Source organism: Prunus persica, chromosome G8 (genome assembly GCF_000346465.2).
Source record: "Prunus persica cultivar Lovell chromosome G8, Prunus_persica_NCBIv2, whole genome shotgun sequence".
In the NCBI taxonomy this organism is placed as follows: Eukaryota; Viridiplantae; Streptophyta; class Magnoliopsida; order Rosales; family Rosaceae; genus Prunus; species Prunus persica.
The window spans coordinates 22,150,800-22,167,650 of record NC_034016.1 but is presented as its reverse complement, the minus strand read 5'-3'; the positions used below and the strand labels follow the sequence as shown (position 1 = coordinate 22,167,650).

General features: G+C 39.2%; 4 protein-coding genes across 7 annotated transcripts; 3 read left to right on the top strand and 1 right to left on the bottom strand.

Moving 5' to 3' along the window:
- LOC18768833 (probable pectinesterase/pectinesterase inhibitor 41) lies at positions 440-2,437 on the top strand. Its single transcript, XM_007199557.2, has 2 exons — positions 440-1,426; positions 1,567-2,437. Exons 1-2 carry the CDS (start codon positions 508-510, stop codon positions 2,256-2,258), a joined length of 1,611 nt encoding a protein of 536 aa, XP_007199619.2. The 5' UTR covers positions 440-507; the 3' UTR covers positions 2,259-2,437.
- LOC18768564 (probable pectinesterase/pectinesterase inhibitor 7) lies at positions 5,890-8,154 on the top strand. The gene is made up of 2 exons (XM_007199708.2): positions 5,890-7,091; positions 7,225-8,154. The coding sequence occupies exons 1-2, from the start codon at positions 6,101-6,103 to the stop codon at positions 7,914-7,916; spliced, it is 1,683 nt and encodes a 560-aa protein (XP_007199770.1). The 5' UTR covers positions 5,890-6,100; the 3' UTR covers positions 7,917-8,154.
- LOC18768953 (RING-H2 finger protein ATL5) lies at positions 9,040-12,527 on the bottom strand. 4 transcript variants are annotated; one of them, XM_020569737.1, is made up of 3 exons: positions 11,551-12,527; positions 10,844-10,908; positions 9,431-9,670 (listed from the first exon to the last, which is right to left on the bottom strand). In XM_020569737.1, the coding sequence occupies exons 1-3, from the start codon at positions 12,199-12,201 to the stop codon at positions 9,529-9,531; spliced, it is 858 nt and encodes a 285-aa protein (XP_020425326.1). In that variant the 5' UTR covers positions 12,202-12,527; the 3' UTR covers positions 9,431-9,528. The 4 variants fall into 4 exon arrangements, with proteins under 4 accessions (XP_020425328.1, XP_020425329.1, XP_007200555.1 ...); XM_020569739.1 differs by lacking the exon at positions 10,844-10,908 and having other exon boundaries at positions 9,040-9,670; positions 11,551-11,703; XM_020569740.1 differs by lacking the exons at positions 10,844-10,908; positions 11,551-12,527 and adding an exon at positions 9,831-10,119 and having other exon boundaries at positions 9,040-9,670.
- LOC18767346 (epoxide hydrolase A) lies at positions 14,247-16,712 on the top strand. Its single transcript, XM_007200378.2, has 3 exons — positions 14,247-14,867; positions 15,749-15,987; positions 16,191-16,712. The coding sequence occupies exons 1-3, from the start codon at positions 14,253-14,255 to the stop codon at positions 16,435-16,437; spliced, it is 1,101 nt and encodes a 366-aa protein (XP_007200440.2). The 5' UTR covers positions 14,247-14,252; the 3' UTR covers positions 16,438-16,712.

The following is a 16,851-nucleotide window of genomic DNA, read 5'->3' as shown; positions in this document are numbered from 1 at the left end:
GAGTTATCACTAGACTAATTGCTAGTTGGTAATGATACCACATTTGTTGTAGCACGCGAATGGTACGTAGCCCTTCACGGCCGGTGATAAGATCACTAATTAATTTGGTTTCAAGTATACGAATCATAATAAGCTAGCTGCTTCAACAAAATGGTTACTAATTATTATACTTGAACAAGAAGTACTATAAACATAAATTTTAATCAAGAGCGTATATATATCACATTGATAGACTGATAAAAATGTTGAATTAAAAATAGGTTCGCGGTGGGATTTGCCTAATGTTAGGAAACATAGGAGGTAACTCTTTTTCAAGATTTTTGACCGCGTTTGGCTTCCAGCAATTGGACATGAAACTAATTCCATTGAAGCTTAGCCTATATAAATACACCACCACATTGCCTAATTAATCCGTGCAACTCTTCTGTCTATATGCAAATACAAGCCTTTTCAAGCTTACAAAAGCAAAGCTTGATCTATATCTCAAATATCACCCCATTCACGCCAATGGCGAATTTGCAAGCATTCTCTGTGTTCAAAGTTTCCATTTTCGTTCTTGTTCTTTCAATATGTTTTGCCTCTCCATCTTTAGCTGCAGATGCACCTCCAGTCTCCAAGGAAGCCATTTGCAAATTCACCCCTGACCCTTCATTTTGCAACTATGTCCTCCCTAACCAGACCTCAAATGTGTATGAATTTTGGCGCTATGCTGCCCAAAAGTCCCTATCACAGTCTCGTAAATTCCTAAACTTGGTGGACAAGTATCTCAAACTCCACTCCACCCTTTCCAAAACCGCAGTCCTTGCACTCCAGGATTGCCAGTTCCTTGCAGGTCTTAACATAGATTTTCTAGCAAGCTCCCTGGAAACCCTCAACACCACCAAATATCAAACACTTTCTAGCTTGAAAACCGACGACGTCCAAACCTTGCTCAGTGCTATCTTAACCAACCAGCAAACCTGTTTGGATGGCATACAAGCCACTGCTTCCTCTTGGAGTGTAAAACGCGGTCTTTCGGTTCCACTCTCAAACGACACAAGCCTGTACAGTGTGTCTCTTGCTCTGTTCACCAAGGCCTGGGTGCCTAAGACTAAGAAGAAGGGAAGAAAACTGCTTGATCAAACCGATCAGCAGATCATCGATACTAATGACGTTTTGGTGAGGGACAATGTGACTGTGAGTCAGGATGGAAGTGGAAACTTCACCACCATAAGCGACGCGGTTGAGGCCGCTCCTAACAACTCAGCACCTTCTAAAGGTTACTTCTTGATTTACATCAAGGCAGGAGTTTATGAAGAGTATGTGACCATCGACAAGAAAAAGAAGTACCTCATGATGATTGGCGATGGCATCAATCAGACTGTCGTCACAGGCAACCGAAGTGTTAAAGGTGGCAACTGGACAACTTTCAGATCAGCAACATTTGGTAAGAAGTAATGCGAAATTGATTAGTTAAACTTGGTTCAAAATTTTAGCTTATATTACAGGGCACCGTATATATACAGATTTTTTCCATCAAACGTTTGATATAATTATGACTTGTACGTGAATTAATTAATGTTGCAGCTGTAGTTGGACAAGGGTTTGTGGCTGTGAACATGACCTTTCGCAACACTGCCGGGGCAGAGAATAGCCAAGCCGTCGCAGTTCGAAACGGGGCTGATCTCTCCACATTCTACAGGTGCAGCTTTGAAGGGTACCAAGACACCTTATACACACATAATCAGAGGCAATTCTACAGAGAATGTGACATCTACGGGACTGTGGACTTCATATTTGGAAATGCTGCAGTTGTTTTCCAAAACTGCAACATGTATCCCAGGCTGCCAATGAGCAAGCAATTCAATGCAATCACAGCTCAAGGCCGAACCGACCCGAATCAAAACACGGGGATTTCGATTCATAACTGTACCATAAGAGCTGCCGATGATTTGGCTTCGAGTGACGGCAGCACCAAGACCTATCTGGGAAGGCCATGGAAGGCGTATTCTAGGACAGTTTACATGCAATCCTTCGTGGATAGTCTGATAGATGAGGAAGGTTGGCATGAATGGGATGGAAATTTCGCTCTGAAAACATTGGATTATGCGGAGTATGACAACACTGGGCCTGGATCAGAGACTACAGGCAGAGTTTCATGGGATGGTTACCATGTGATCAAGGCTAGCGATGCCTCAAATTTTACAGTGTCCAATTTCTTGCTGGGGGATGACTGGCTGCCTCGAACAGGAGTGCCATTTTCTGGTGGCTTATACTAATTAATTATGGTATTACAAAAATATTCTAATTGGATATGTACTTTATTGTGAAATTTAAGGTTTTTATTTTTTATTTTTTTATAATTTGTTTCAAAGATTTAACATGTATTCAAGCCAAGGTATGGCTTAACCCTAAAATTGAAAAACACGAATTACTTTTACTTTCATTACCCTTTTTAGTTTTAGTACATGATATTTTGCAAATGTGGGTTAGATCATATGGTTAGACAATGTGTTCACCTCCTTGCATTCGAGTTCGATTATACTCCTTCGTAGTTTTTTCTATTTTATGGATACAAGCAATATTGGTGAATGGGTAAAACCGAACCTAAGACCTTGGATGCATGAATAAATACTCCTAACTACTTGAGCTGCAATGCAAGCCCCTAACGTTCCCTTTTGTAGATCTCGACGAGTTCGGTGTCTTGGACGGCGCGAGGGAGATGGTGCTTCATAAACATGAGAGAGAGTTGAGAGAGACAAAGAGGGTTTTTTGAAAAGTTCGTGAGAGTAGAGTGTTAGAGAGAGACCAAGGGTTTTCCCAAAAGCTTCGCGCGCCCGTTGGTATTGATAATTTGATAACTTGTCCAACAACAAATTATGGTATGTCTCACTTAGGAAGAAGATGCAGAATTATATATGTCACAAGTTGTGCGTGTATAGTTAATCCAAAAATTTGAAGTCCATGCATTTTTGGCTTGTTTTTATGGTAACGAATTCAAAGTCCATATCAAACGTTTGTATAAGTTTATTCCAACAAAAAAAAACACTAGGCATGTGACAATCGTGACAAATCAACACTACGCTAAGTTGCTAGTACAAATTAAGTGGATTTATTTTCAACATGCATATACGTGTTTGCTTGGTTTATTAATTTCGATATTACTATTATTCTATACTATCTCTCCAAATCCATAAGCCAAACACATGTAATGTAATCACTCACCCTTGCAATCTGAACTCCACCACAAGAAATATAAATAAGATTATTATGAATTCTTCTTAATGGGTTTGCATTTTTGCTCAGAGTACTTAGAATTTTATTCGTTAAATCCTTATTAATTAACTAATGCCTTATACTGCGTGTTCTATCAGAAAATTGATAAGGCATTAGTGTTTTGATCTCGGATCATATATATATATATATATATATATATATATAATTCTTTAAAATGTCATTGTTTTGATTTGAGTGTTTCAATCAAGAATCGTTAATTTCACGAGTATAGCCGCGGTCTACTATTTCTTTTTAAAAAAAATTTAAAACCCCCGTATAGCCGCGCGGCTATACTATTTCTTTTTACAAAAAATAAAAAACCGAGTCTAGCCAGGTACAGCGGCGCGGCTATACTATTCTTTTTAAAAAAAATAAAAAACTGAGTATAGCCGTTGGGCTGTACTATTTAAAAACCAAGTATAGCCGCCCGGCTATACCATTATTTTAAAAAACTTTCCAAAAACCAAGTATAGCCGCGCGGCTATACCATTTCAGCACTAGGCATAAATTTTCTGGGAAGAGCAAGTACCTAATCTAACAACCTGTGGAGCTGCGCGGCTATACTATTTCTTTTTATAAAAAATAAAAAACCGAGTAAAGCCGAACGGCGATACTATTTCTCCGTTCGGCGGTACTATTTAAAAAGCAAGTATAGCCGCGCGGCTATACCATTTGAGCAGTAGGCATTAATTTTCTGGCATGAACAAATACCTAATCTAACAACTTGTGGAGAAATTTATGAGTTAGATAGAGCTTGCCAAAACCTGCACGTTGCCCATATGTGGATGCGAATAAACGTAGCCAACATTTTAAGGGCTCCAATTCAAAGCCGCAATACCAAATAATAATATGCGGACGTGTTTGAACGTATACGTTTCAATTCAAACTTCAAGTTATGCTTGCTGGGCCCTGAGTTTGACTTTTTATTTTATTGTTAATTATGCCCATTAATTTAATCTACTTCTAGTAACGACTATATATCTCCTCAGCATTTTATAATGACTGAAGCTTCATTACAGTAGAGTTTTTAAAAATGATCTGGAGTTTAATTTTAATTAACTATCAAGCAAGTGGAATTAAACATTAAAAGTTAGGGTTTTAGATTGAGGAAGCAGGAAGCTTCATTCCATTTGCTTAGCTAGTAGCTACCACATCCACATGACATGACATGTTTCCGTATTGAAAGGGAAGGTTTTAACTGGGAATGTAAGTTCGACTCTTTTGACTCTTTTGTCTCTCTCTCTATATATATATATATATATACAAACCCAACTTGTAACTTGTAAGGTAGGGCAAAACTATGCTCTGTCTGTGTCCACCGTCTTGATCAGCTTCACCCTCCCTTTATATATGTTTGTCAGTCTACGAGACCCAAACAGGATCCACGCGGTTACAGAATGCATGCATATGTATATGTTTCCAGTCAAACTTAAATTATATAACTTGTTCGTTAGCTGAGCAAGTCATCGTAGAGAAGAGACGACCCAAAGACCCAAGGAAATTAAACATGACTAATGACCTCCGCGACTTTGGATGCTTTTTTTTTTGGTCCAAAGGATTGGATGTTTGTTTGAATTGTCCAAATTGTCATATTATACCTTAATTACAATGTTACACACTTAATTAATTAGAAAATCAAATGTTTACTGATAGAAAAAGAGTTAAAACGTCGCACGATTCAAAATCAAATATTTACAAACCATTTGATTGTCTTGCTACGTTGTCACGTTGCGTCATTTATCTTTTGATTCATTGAATGGTTTTGCTTTTGGCCAACAAGGATTTTAGGAAGTAAGTGAGAGACATGTGTCCTTCCATGATTGTTTAAACCAAACCATACATGAATACATGCATACTTCCAAACACACCGTCGTCATTTGTCAATATAACGTACCATAGAAAAATATAGTCAAAATCCACCGTCACCAATGGAACTCCAATAAACTTTTCTTCTTTTCTCCTTGTATTGATTAGTTTATCTTAATAAACTTTTCTTCTTTTCTGCACTGTGACATGCATACTAATTAAACTTTTTTAATTTCAAAATTTAATTACGTTAATCCATATATTGCAATGTTAAGCGCAGCAGGATAATGATATGTTATGGGTTAGTTGACAATAATTTCCCCATCCAATTTAAAACTACACCCACTACCAGAAGAATATCGAATTGAAAATTCTTAAAGAGACAAAATCTGGAAGAAATTTCTTTTTACATATAAATCTGGAGAGATTGATATCCATCTAACCTTTGGATGTCACCAATCAGGCTGGCACCTACCCCACTGTTGACAAATGGCACCATTGTATCCAAGTGTTAAACCAATTAATTACCAAATGAGCCACTGTCAATCCAAACTCAAAGGAAAAGGATTTGTTGCACCATCTTCTTAATTGCTTTTTCTGTTTCTTTAATTTTCCTTTAAACGCAGAAGAAAAGAACATGAAACATGTGAAATAAGAAGAAAAGAATATGAAACATGTTACATCAAAGTTTTATTCATTATAAACTTATGAAATTAACAAGGTAAGTTACCGTAAACAATAACACAGAGAACCCGGAAATCAAAATTTGCACAACAGCTTGTTTCGGCCACTGGCGACGCATAGTCCAAGATCAAAACGCGCATTCCACAAAGTCTCCCAATTGAGTTGACCTCATAAATAAATACAAGTGCCCACCAAATTTTTTTTAATTTACTCCAGCGACCATGTTATTAAGTAATACGCCAATAATATATTCAGCTCTCTGTCGTCTCGACTCTCGACCCCCTATATATATTTGAACCCGACCCATAACGTAGCAACTCCATTCCACTAATAGCACAATTCCATTTCAAATCCAATGGCTTATTCTAAGCTCATCATTGCTTCATTTTTCATCCTTTTTCCTTTATTTTCCTCTCTATCTTTGGCTGCGGATAACTCTTCAAGCCCAGTCTCTGCAGGCACCATTTGCAAGTCCACCCCTGACCCTTCTTTTTGCAAATCTGTGCTTCCTCACAACCAAACTGCTGAAAATGTTTACTACTACGGCCGGTTCTCGGTCCGGAAATCGTTATCTCAGTCCCGTAAATTCTTAAACTTAGTCGACAAATATCTTAAACGCCGGTCCAGTTTGTCCCTGACCGCAGTCCGTGCTCTAGAAGACTGCAGGTTGCTTGCCGGGCTCAACATGGACTTTTTGCTAAACAGTTTTGAAACCGTCAATAAGACTAGCAAGACTCTCTCTAATCTCAAAGCAGACGACGTCCAAACTTCTCTTAGCGCCATTCTCACCAACCAGCAAACCTGTTTGGACGGCATTCAATCCACAGCTTCTGCTTGGAGTTTGAAAACTGGCCTCTCTGCACCCAACGACACCAAGTTCTACAGCGTCTCCCTTGCCCTTTTCACCAAGGGTTGGGTGCCCAAGAAGAAGAAATCTGCTACGTGGAAGCCCACCAGGAAGCAGCGAGGCTTCAAAAACGGACGCCTGCCGCTCAAAATGTCGAGCCGAACACGTGCCGTTTACGAGGGCGTCACCAAGAGAAAGCTGCTTCAAACGGAGACGGAGGATGATGGGGTTTTGGTGAGTGAAGTCGTGACGGTGAGCCAGAATGGAACCGGAAACTTCTCCACCATCAATGACGCCATTGCTGCAGCCCCAAACAACTCTGCCTCAACTAACGGCTACTTCTTGATCTATGTCACCGCTGGTGTTTATGAAGAGTACGTCTCCATTGCTAAAAATAAGAGGTATTTGATGATGGTCGGGGACGGCATCAACCAGACCATTCTCACCGGCAACCGAAGCGTCGTTGATGGGTGGACAACTTTCAACTCTGCAACATTTGGTAAGTCTTAAACTACAACAAATTAAAAGACTCTAAATTAATCAGGACCATTTGATTGTGTATATGTTTGAATCTCATACATATCAAACATGCTTATTAGTATCTTACTAGAATTTGTACATGAATATTGCAGCTGTAACTGCACCTGGATTTGTAGCAGTGAACATGACCTTCCGTAACACTGCGGGAGCAATCAAGCACCAAGCGGTTGCAGTTCGAAACGGTGCTGATCTGTCCACATTCTATAGCTGCAGCTTCGAAGCGTACCAAGACACCTTATACACGCATTCTCTGAGGCAATTCTATAGAGAATGCGACATCTATGGCACGGTAGACTTCATATTTGGAAATGCTGCAGTTGTTTTCCAAAATTGCAACTTATATCCCAGGCTGCCAATGAGTGGCCAATTCAATGCCATCACAGCTCAGGGTCGAACCGATCCGAATCAAAACACGGGCACTTCGATTCACAATTGTACTATAAGGGCTGCTGACGATTTGGCCTCGAGCAACAGCAGTACCAAGACTTATCTGGGAAGGCCATGGAAGGAATATTCAAGGACAGTTTATATGCAGTCTTACATTGATAGTGTGGTGGATCCTGCTGGTTGGCGGGCATGGGATGGAGAGTTTGCTCTCAGCACATTGTATTATGCAGAGTATAACAACACCGGTCCCGGATCAAACACTACAAGCAGAGTTACATGGCCAGGTTACCATGTGATTAATGCTACCGATGCTGCTAATTTCACGGTGACCAATTTCTTGCTGGGGGATGATTGGTTGCCTCAAACAGGGGTGCCCTACACTGGTGGCTTAATTTGAGAAACTTGTTGGACATAGCAGCAGGCCATTTGTTCTTTCTCTTTTTGTCATTTTTTTAAAAGTGAAGTAATAAGGATGTAATGCCCAATTAAGCATTCCCAATTTACAACTTGGTTCTGAAGAACCAAGAATAGTAAACCAGTTTAAATTGTAAATGGTTACTTGTTGTATTGTTTACTGATTGACTTTGTTTGCAACAACGACCAATCAAATGTTAGAAGAAGCTTTCCTGATGCAATTTACAATTGGTTTGAAGCATAGATAGACATCCAACTGGTTGGTCGTCATTTTGGCTTATCGAATTCTGTCCTAGCTACCTCTGCAGACGTGCATGACTAGTTGGGCGCTCTGGTCAATAAGCCCATGAGGACATCAAGCACTGTCAAAATCAAACAGTCTCCATACTTGAATGAGGGCATTGAATGCCAACCACGCGTAATTGAATACAGTACTCTGTTTTGTATCGGGCAACAGATTACAAATTGAGATGCCTCAGTTTTTTGAAATTTGTGTGATTGGATTATGCTGACGTGCTAATCTCAAATATGTCGATATCAAAATTCCTTTCTTTCCACATAATGCAGAGTATTCAAGCTTGATGTCAGTTTATTTCTGTACGTCTCCTCCTTCCACAAAAATCTAAAGATTACGGGCTGTCAACATCTTTTGATATGTTTATAGTCACGTAATTACATCTTGTTTGCACCTGCATTCTGTAACAAAACTGATTCGTCCTAAAACTCTGTTTTGTTTATTTTTCCCAACCTCCTAAAACTCTCTTCTGTTATTTATCTTGGCTTAGACGCATCTGAAACACTGGAATGAATAGGATCAATCAAAAGCAACCCTTGTTGTCCGCCTCCCTCTCTCACGTGCATGTGTTCATTAACCACCTTGGAATTATTTCTTGCATCGATGTCGATCCGTCCTAGACTAGTCTTAATTAATGAAAATCAAGAACATGTGATTAGGAATTAATTAATATTGCTCTCTTAAGTTATTACGTTACATAGAGAACCAAAATTGATCACATCAGCTTGGTGATGAAACCACAAACTTTTGTGGTGACATCAATAATCACCTGCTGAGTTTGGCGAAAAATAAGATCAGAACACGTTGAGCATTTCACAAATAAAACCAACAATTGTTATTGAAAATTTTATAATATTAATTACAGATTTGATTTTTAATCCATTAGCTAGCTACTAATTAAAGTGGATCCATTCCATATGTACATAATCACTCCTTGCCGTGGGGTGGCAAGGCCTTGACGACGGCCAAAACGTTATTGCACAATTGACGAAACGCCTCGTTCTTCTGTAAAACGACGCTTTTCTCTCCGGAAAACGAGTCATCGCAGTAGTCAGCGTCAGAAATGGCAACGTTGACCCAGACTTCGACGTCCTTGAAGTTCTTGGTGGACATGGCGGCTATGCAGTCGTCGAGCTGCTCATTGGCGTCGGAGTAATGCTCAATGCAGTCGGCGACGCCCTGCTGGACCACCGGCGATAAGGTGGTGGCGTTGTTTATGAGCAGTGATCTCAAGTGCGCGTCCACTTCAGAGGCGTATGCGCCGGCGAGCCTGATGGCGATGTAGGCGAGGCCGGTGAGGTCAGCTCCTTTGCTGTTGGGGTCGTTCTTCAGGATGTCGATGCAGAGGTCCTTGTGAGGAGCATGCTGGCATGCTTGTTGAATGAGGTTCATATTCACCACGCCTGCTTTGCTGCCGCCGTTTGTGCCTTGACTTTCGTGGCCTGCAACGAGGACAAATTGTAGCACAGACAATGTTGAGAGGAAGACAAATGGTGCTGCTGCAATGGGATTCATTGTTCTTGTTCTTGTTTAATTGAAGGAGATTAATTATACGGGAAGAGGAGAATGAGTATATAAATATGAGGAGGGATACACAAGAACCTCTCAATGTTGCGGTTTATTAGGACAGAGAGCCGAGCCTCCTAATCTCTAAACGCGTCTTGGACGTTCATTTTAACCCACTTATAATTAACTAGATTTTGTTCCTCCCATTTTAACACTCAATCTATGGTTATGCAGCAGCTTCTGCTCTCTCTCTCTCTCTCTCTCTCTCTCTCTCTCTCTCTCTCTCTCATGTTTACGGGCCGCTAAAGTTTGATGGGCATAGCTCAAGTCGGTATGCCTTGGACTATTCTCACAAATCAAGCCCATTAATAGTGTATATATATATATACTTTGGTTTTGATGTATACAATACAATACAAGTACCAATTACTAAGACGCGTCCACAGGAACAAAACAAAAGCATATGTGCCAAAGGAAAGCAAAGCAAAACAAGGCTCCAAAAATTCTCCATTGCTGGGTGGCTGCCTCACTGACTGCAACATCGATAGTTGTAACCGGTGAGTAAGGCAGCGTTTGGTAGTACTAATTTTTTTTAGAGCAGCTTTAATAAAAAACAATTCAAAACTATGTTGTTTAGTAAATATCAGGAATCAACCTTTTTTTTTTTAAATTGTGGTCAGTGACCGCTGTTTGAAACTACTGTTTTTTTCAAAGCATGTACAAGCCAGCTTTTAAAAGCTGCTTAAAAATATTATGAAGTTGGTTTTCTATTTTTAAAGTAGAAAAAGAATAAGAAAACAACAAATAATTTCATCATTATACAAAATAAAAGAACTTTAGATTAAAATTTATTAAACACTTTAACTACTCATAACACTTTTTTAAAAACTGTTTATAAAACGCTTACGTGCTTTTTTTCACAACTGATTATTCTAAAGGGAAGTAATTTTTCCACTCTTATTTTCTCCACTTACACTTCCTTTTACTTTTTAATACTTTTTAATCAATTTTATTCTTTTTTGTTCTTTCTCTTTTCAATTCTACACTTACCCTACGATTCCCTCTACTAATATTTTGAAAGAATAAAAATCTGAGACTATTATGCATACCTTTCTCTTTGCATATCTAAGCTCCTAATGACAGTTTGGTTAGTAGCATTTTTTGGTTTTTCTACCTGTAAACATGTTAACTCAAAAAATTTATTATCTATTAAATACAACAAAGATAAATAGTACTCACATACTTGATAAAAATAAAAGAATTTAGCGTACAAATACTTACATTTCTAGCCATTTCCTTTTTTTTAATATATATAAAATTATGTTAACTTTTCTTAATTACAGTTATCAAAACCTTAATATAAGGTAAGGGTAGAATAGAAAAGAAAAAGAACATAAAAGAAAAATATTAATTAAAAAGTATTAAAAAGCAAAAGAGAGTGTAAGTGAAGAAAATGGGAATGAAAATATCAGCTCTCATTCTAAAAGTACAACAAAAACAACTTTTTTCAAAAACCACAAGAGAAGCAACTTTTTATAAAAGCATAGCAACGCCAAACTATCCCTAACGCCAGTATATTACACACACTAGCTACAATATTCCAAATGGATAAGGTATTCTGTTTCTGTCTCTATATGCTCCAAATCCTCTTCAATGACAGAATCTTACTGCCTGATGAAGATTCGAAGCCATTGTAATTAATGTTTTTGGGTGAACCCAAACCCCTCCTCAACCTCTCATCAATACTATCCCTAATTGTATTATTACAACTAAGATAATACGACACCTCCTCCTCCCGGGATACAGATATACTCACCACCTCCATTATTGGCTTTCTCCCATATTCCTCCGCCGAACCACTCGTCGACGGCGAACATCTCGAGCAACCCACTTTAGCTTCAGCCGTGTCATGCTCCGAACCGCCCGGTTCATTCACTGTTATTGCCGTTTCAGGCGAATTTTCCAGCCTAGGAAGCGGAATATCGGGTTGAACCGGAGCCCTGCAGAGTGGACAATTGGACTGAGACCGGAACCAAGTGTCTATGCACTCTAAATGGAAGGTGTGGTAACACGTGGGCAATACACGGCCTTGCTCTTCGTCTTCGAACTCAGATAAACACACGGCGCACTCTAGTGGTGCTGCGTTGATGCGGGTGGTGGCCGAGTAAGTAAAAGTAGGGAGGGTCTTGAGAACAGCGGGATCCAAGGCCTTGGGATTGGTCGGAGAGAGGGTAGTTTCGAGGAGGGTGGTGAAAGAAATAACAGGGTGGGGGAAGAGATAGCGTGGTGTGCGGCGAGTACGGCGTGGGTGGTGGCGGTGGAAGAAGCAGCGGACGTAGCTGTGGAAGCAAGCGATGGTGAAGATGACGATGAAGAGAATGATGACTGAGCAGAGCATAATCTTACCGTTGACAGCATAGTTGGTGGGTTCGTGGTTTTGGTGATTGTATTTGTTGGTGATGTCCATATGAAATTATGATCGAGTCAGGAGAAGGGTTTTTGTTGAAGGAAATGAAATGAAATTGTCGTGGGCGGTGTTTGTTTTCTGTTTTGGGTGTCGAATTGGAGTTGGAGAGGTGGGTTTTATTGTTATTGTAAGGGAAGATTATGGTGGAAGGGGAAGGAAGGTTCCTATCCTATGACTTGTTGGGTTTGTCTTGTGTGTGGTGCCTTGTTTTTATGAGGCGAGGCAATTGGTTAGGGCTACGTGTATTATGTACATATGGTGTGTGTATATGGCGGGCTTTATTATTCCTCTGCACTCTCTGAGCTCTGCATTTTTATATATATATATATATATATATATATATATATATATATATATCTATCAGTCCATTCCATGGATAGGTATTACGTAAAGTGATGATTAAGAAATTAGTAGCAAACACGAAACTAGAATGAGGCAAACATAGAATTCATGAACCTCTCTATATCTGCTTTGTTGGTGTTGGTGTCGGTATTGGTGGAGAACAATGAAAAAGCTTTCGAAAGCAGGTTGACGATGTGCGTGAACTTTAATGATATTCCATTCCATGTCTCTGACTTTAACTCTAAATCTAACTCAATCATCATCCATCACATGCACATAGTACTACTATTACACATGATAAAACCCAATTCAATTCAGAATTTTTAGTGGACTTGTTACATGAACGAACTTACGTCTCATTCCCCTATTCAATTTCAGGTCGGTATAAAATAACTTAATTAACCAACATACACAAGAGAAGAGAAGAGAAGAGAAGAGAAGAGTGTCCGAAATTATCTTAGGATAATGAATGACATTGGCAATTTGGCATCTAGATCTACAACTAGAACAGTGGACCGACCAGAGGTATATATATAATAGTTTGCCTTTCATTTCATCAGCTTGAATTGAATCATTCATATTCTACCTAATCCACACCAACAACAACTATATATTTATTTATAAAATAAGATGACAGACCAAAACAAAACAAAAAAGAATCACGATGCCAAGCCAACAAACAAAATAAGCCCACATCTTTCTTTCACGCACTCCCCCACTCCCCCACTCAAATCAAATTTAAGGAGCTTTCCTTGACATGATGATGCAATGCAACTTGTTTCTGACCTTAACTCACTCACTCACTAGTATCTATCTACTTTTATTTCAAGCACTTCGTTTCAATTCAAACTGTGGGTTTGATGCCCAAAGTTTACCTCTCACTTTCTCGCCTACTGCTGGGCCTATCCATTTCTAATTGGGCCCATACACTTTCTGAAATAAGTGAAAATGGGCCCATGAACCTAATTTCTCCTTCCTGCACAAAAAGAAACAAAGCAATAAATTTCAGTTAATGTGTGGTGTGGTCACCCATAATGATTGAGTATAGTATCGCAACTCTCACCTAACCAGAATGTTGCTCTCAAGAAATCATCTTGAAATGTCGAATCGTGCATTCAATTCAACTCAGTTAATGTGTTACAACTGCCAAGTGATGGCAATGCAATCCTGTTTCCCCACACTGGACATCCAACAATCAGATTTGGTGCTCTCTTAATAATGTTGATGATTATTGGTGTTTTCTTTTCATTCAATTTTTTTTGTTCCATTTTATATGAGGTAGGGTCAAGCGAAAATGAACGCATACACTGTTTTATCCAACTAACTTAACTCATATATGCAATCATGCAAATTATAAAAAATAGCAAGCCATATTTCAATTGGAATTTAATGAAACAGACAGGCGCAACAGTGGTAGGTATACAACAGAACTGAACTCAGCAATGCATGTTAACTTTATCAATGCGTACAGTATACCATTGTTTGAAACTTTGAACGACGAAACTGCACAAATATTTGCAGATCGATTTCCTTGGAATGAACGTGCCCTCCTCACCATGAAAACAATTGGCACCCATTAAACTGAAACTAAAATTAGATGAAATAAAAAAAGACAATTTATTTTCTTGTGTTCATCCTCTCAAGTTTCAACAAATAGAAAAATACAAGACTCTCTCTTAGTAACCGAGAAGAAGCAACACGTCACACGAATGCTACATAGTCTCCCTCTCTCTCTCTCTCCCTCTCTCTCTCTCTCTCTCTCTATCTATATATATATATACACCCACCACATAACAAGACCAAACATAACAGAGCAAGAAACAGAGAAACCAAGGCACACAGAGAGAGAGTCAACAGAGATGGAGAAAATTGAGCACACAACGGTAAGCACAAACGGCATAAACATGCACATAGCGTCAATCGGTACAGGCCCAGTTGTGCTCTTCCTCCATGGATTCCCGGAGCTCTGGTACTCATGGCGCCACCAGCTCCTTTCTCTCTCATCCTTGGGCTACCGTTGCATAGCCCCTGACCTCCGAGGCTTCGGTGACACCGACGCACCACCTTCCCCTGCCTCCTACTCGGCCCTGCACATAGTTGGTGACCTCATTGGCCTCCTTGACCATCTGGGTATTGACCAAGTCTTCTTGGTCGGCCATGACTGGGGCGCCGTCATTGCCTGGTGGTTCTGCTTGTTCAGGCCTGACCGAGTCAAGGCCTTGGTCAACATGAGTGTGGCCTTCAGTCCCAGGAACCCAAAGAGAAAGCCTGTCGATGGTTTCAGGGCCTTGTTCGGTGATGATTACTATATTTGCAGGTTCCAGGTAAATCACGTTCTTTCAATTTTTTTAATTTCCTTTTCGATCTGATTGAAAAGTTGCAATCATTTTGTGATTCAGTATATGATATTTGTTGGGTCAGATTCCAATTGCCTTTTTTTTGGCTCCCCTTTGCTGAATTATTCACTGCTCTATTCTACAACAAGAAGTTCTCTTCTTTTTTGCTTTGCTTCTTTTCTTTTCCATGTTCGCATTTCATTTATGAATTGATTGATATTTTGTGGAGATTGCTTAATCTGAATATTCCCCAAGATGGTATACTTTTATCATATGTATGCTGATAAGGTTATGCAGTCAGATTATCTATATATTTGCTATTAACTGTTGAATTTATTATACTGACATTGGGTGTATGCGCCTGTTAAATTCATTCTCATTAATGATGTATTCAGTCTGCGCAACAACCTCCTTTTAGGCTACTATTACAACTGCACAACCCACACCCCTTCCTTGTGCGCAACCCACACCCCTTCCTTGTGCGCAAATTTTAGTTCTCAGAGATCCGTCCTTCAAAACCAGACTTGGGTAATTTGACCAGCGGTTTGCCACTTTGTTAGATCTGATTCTTTGCTACACGGTACACCCACTGACAAAACTAGTTCATATATTCATGTTATGGACTACTTTCAATTATGAAAATTCGTCGTCGCCTGAATACCGTTTGAGATTAATGAATTTAAGCCACAGTTTGAGCTTAATGAGAATTTTTTTTATACCTGCTCATTGTTAAGGACTATTTGTTTCTTGGTGATTTTGTTGAGGCATAGCTCTTGTTACTCAAATCCTTATGTAACTCTCATAACGAATATATATATATATATATATATATGCATCAAATCCTTTTGTTGAGGAATGCTGTGCTGTAGGAACCTGGGGAGATCGAAAAAGAATTTGCTGGTTATGATACTACATCAATAATGAAAAAGTTTCTTACTGGTCGTAGTCCAAAACCTCCATGCCTACCTAAAGAACTAGGATTAAGAGCTTGGAAAACTCCAGAAACCTTGCCCCCTTGGCTGTCAGAAGAGGACCTTAATTATTTTGCCAGCAAATTCAGCAAGACGGGGTTTGTTGGTGGATTGAACTATTATCGAGCTTTGAACTTGTACGTACCTACACCTTTCCCTTTGAATTGGTTATCATATGTTGAATACATTGTCTTTCTTAGATTGTAAAGGTAATTTCTCGACAGAAATTTTGAGTTAGAGATCAGAAATCAGATGACATTTAAGTAGCTTGAAGCAAAATTGTTTGTATTGAAATGGGTTGGATGCATATTCCAATTAAGTATTTTCTTCTTGGTTGCAGAACCTGGGAGCTTACAGGACCATGGACAGGGCTACAGGTCAAAGTACCGGTCAAGTTTATTGTGGGCGACCTGGACATCACCTATCATATCCCAGGCGTGAAGAACTATATACATAATGGAGGCTTCAAAAGAGATGTGCCATTTTTGCAAGAGGTGGTTGTGATTGAAGATGGAGCTCACTTTATTAACCAGGAAAGGCCCGACGAAATCAGTCGGCACGTATATGACTTCATCCAGAAGTTCTGATTTTTGTTAGCCCACTATGTTTGTTTCGCAGTTGCTACTTCAATAAGTTTGGCTACATAACCGTATAATGACGTCTAAAAAGCAGTGCGACATTATCGAACCTCGCTTTCAAGTTGAATCTAGTTTGAGATTTTCGTCCTTAGGGTTTGCTTATGTAATAATAAAATGCAGAGCTTGTTCTATCTTTTGATCATCGTGATTATGCTGCAAGCCTCATTGGCTTATTTATTAGCATTTACAAATTACAATATAAGAGTGGTTCAACTTTACTATCAGCAATTCATTAATTTTGGAAGAGCCATCGATTTCATTTTCAGAAATGAGGATAGCTTCTAGTGGTAGGTGGGCTAAATCAAAATATTATTTAAAATTTGTTTGTGGCTTCATGCATGAAGATGAGTGAGGGAGAGAAAA

Bases quoted from the DNA above. Each gene is read 5' to 3' on its own strand.
- LOC18768833 (XM_007199557.2), top strand. From the start codon at position 508: ATGGCGAATTTGCAAGCATTCTCTGTGTTCAAAGTTTCCATTTTCGTT. The intron at 1,427-1,566 runs GTAAGAAGTAAT...TTAATGTTGCAG, and splicing joins TTTCAGATCAGCAACATTTG to CTGTAGTTGGACAAGGGTTT.
- LOC18768564 (XM_007199708.2), top strand. From the start codon at position 6,101: ATGGCTTATTCTAAGCTCATCATTGCTTCATTTTTCATCCTTTTTCCT. The intron at 7,092-7,224 runs GTAAGTCTTAAA...TGAATATTGCAG, and splicing joins TTTCAACTCTGCAACATTTG to CTGTAACTGCACCTGGATTT.
- LOC18768953 (XM_020569737.1), bottom strand. From the start codon at position 12,201: ATGGACATCACCAACAAATACAATCACCAAAACCACGAACCCACCAAC. The intron at 10,909-11,550 runs GTGAGTATATCT...ACATGTTTACAG, and splicing joins GAAAGCCAATAATGGAGGTG to GTAGAAAAACCAAAAAATGC. The intron at 9,671-10,843 runs GTATGCATAATA...TCCTCGTTGCAG, and splicing joins TTAGATATGCAAAGAGAAAG to GCCACGAAAGTCAAGGCACA.
- LOC18767346 (XM_007200378.2), top strand. From the start codon at position 14,253: ATGCTACATAGTCTCCCTCTCTCTCTCTCTCCCTCTCTCTCTCTCTCT. The intron at 14,868-15,748 runs GTAAATCACGTT...GCTGTGCTGTAG, and splicing joins ACTATATTTGCAGGTTCCAG to GAACCTGGGGAGATCGAAAA. The intron at 15,988-16,190 runs GTACGTACCTAC...TCTTGGTTGCAG, and splicing joins TATTATCGAGCTTTGAACTT to AACCTGGGAGCTTACAGGAC.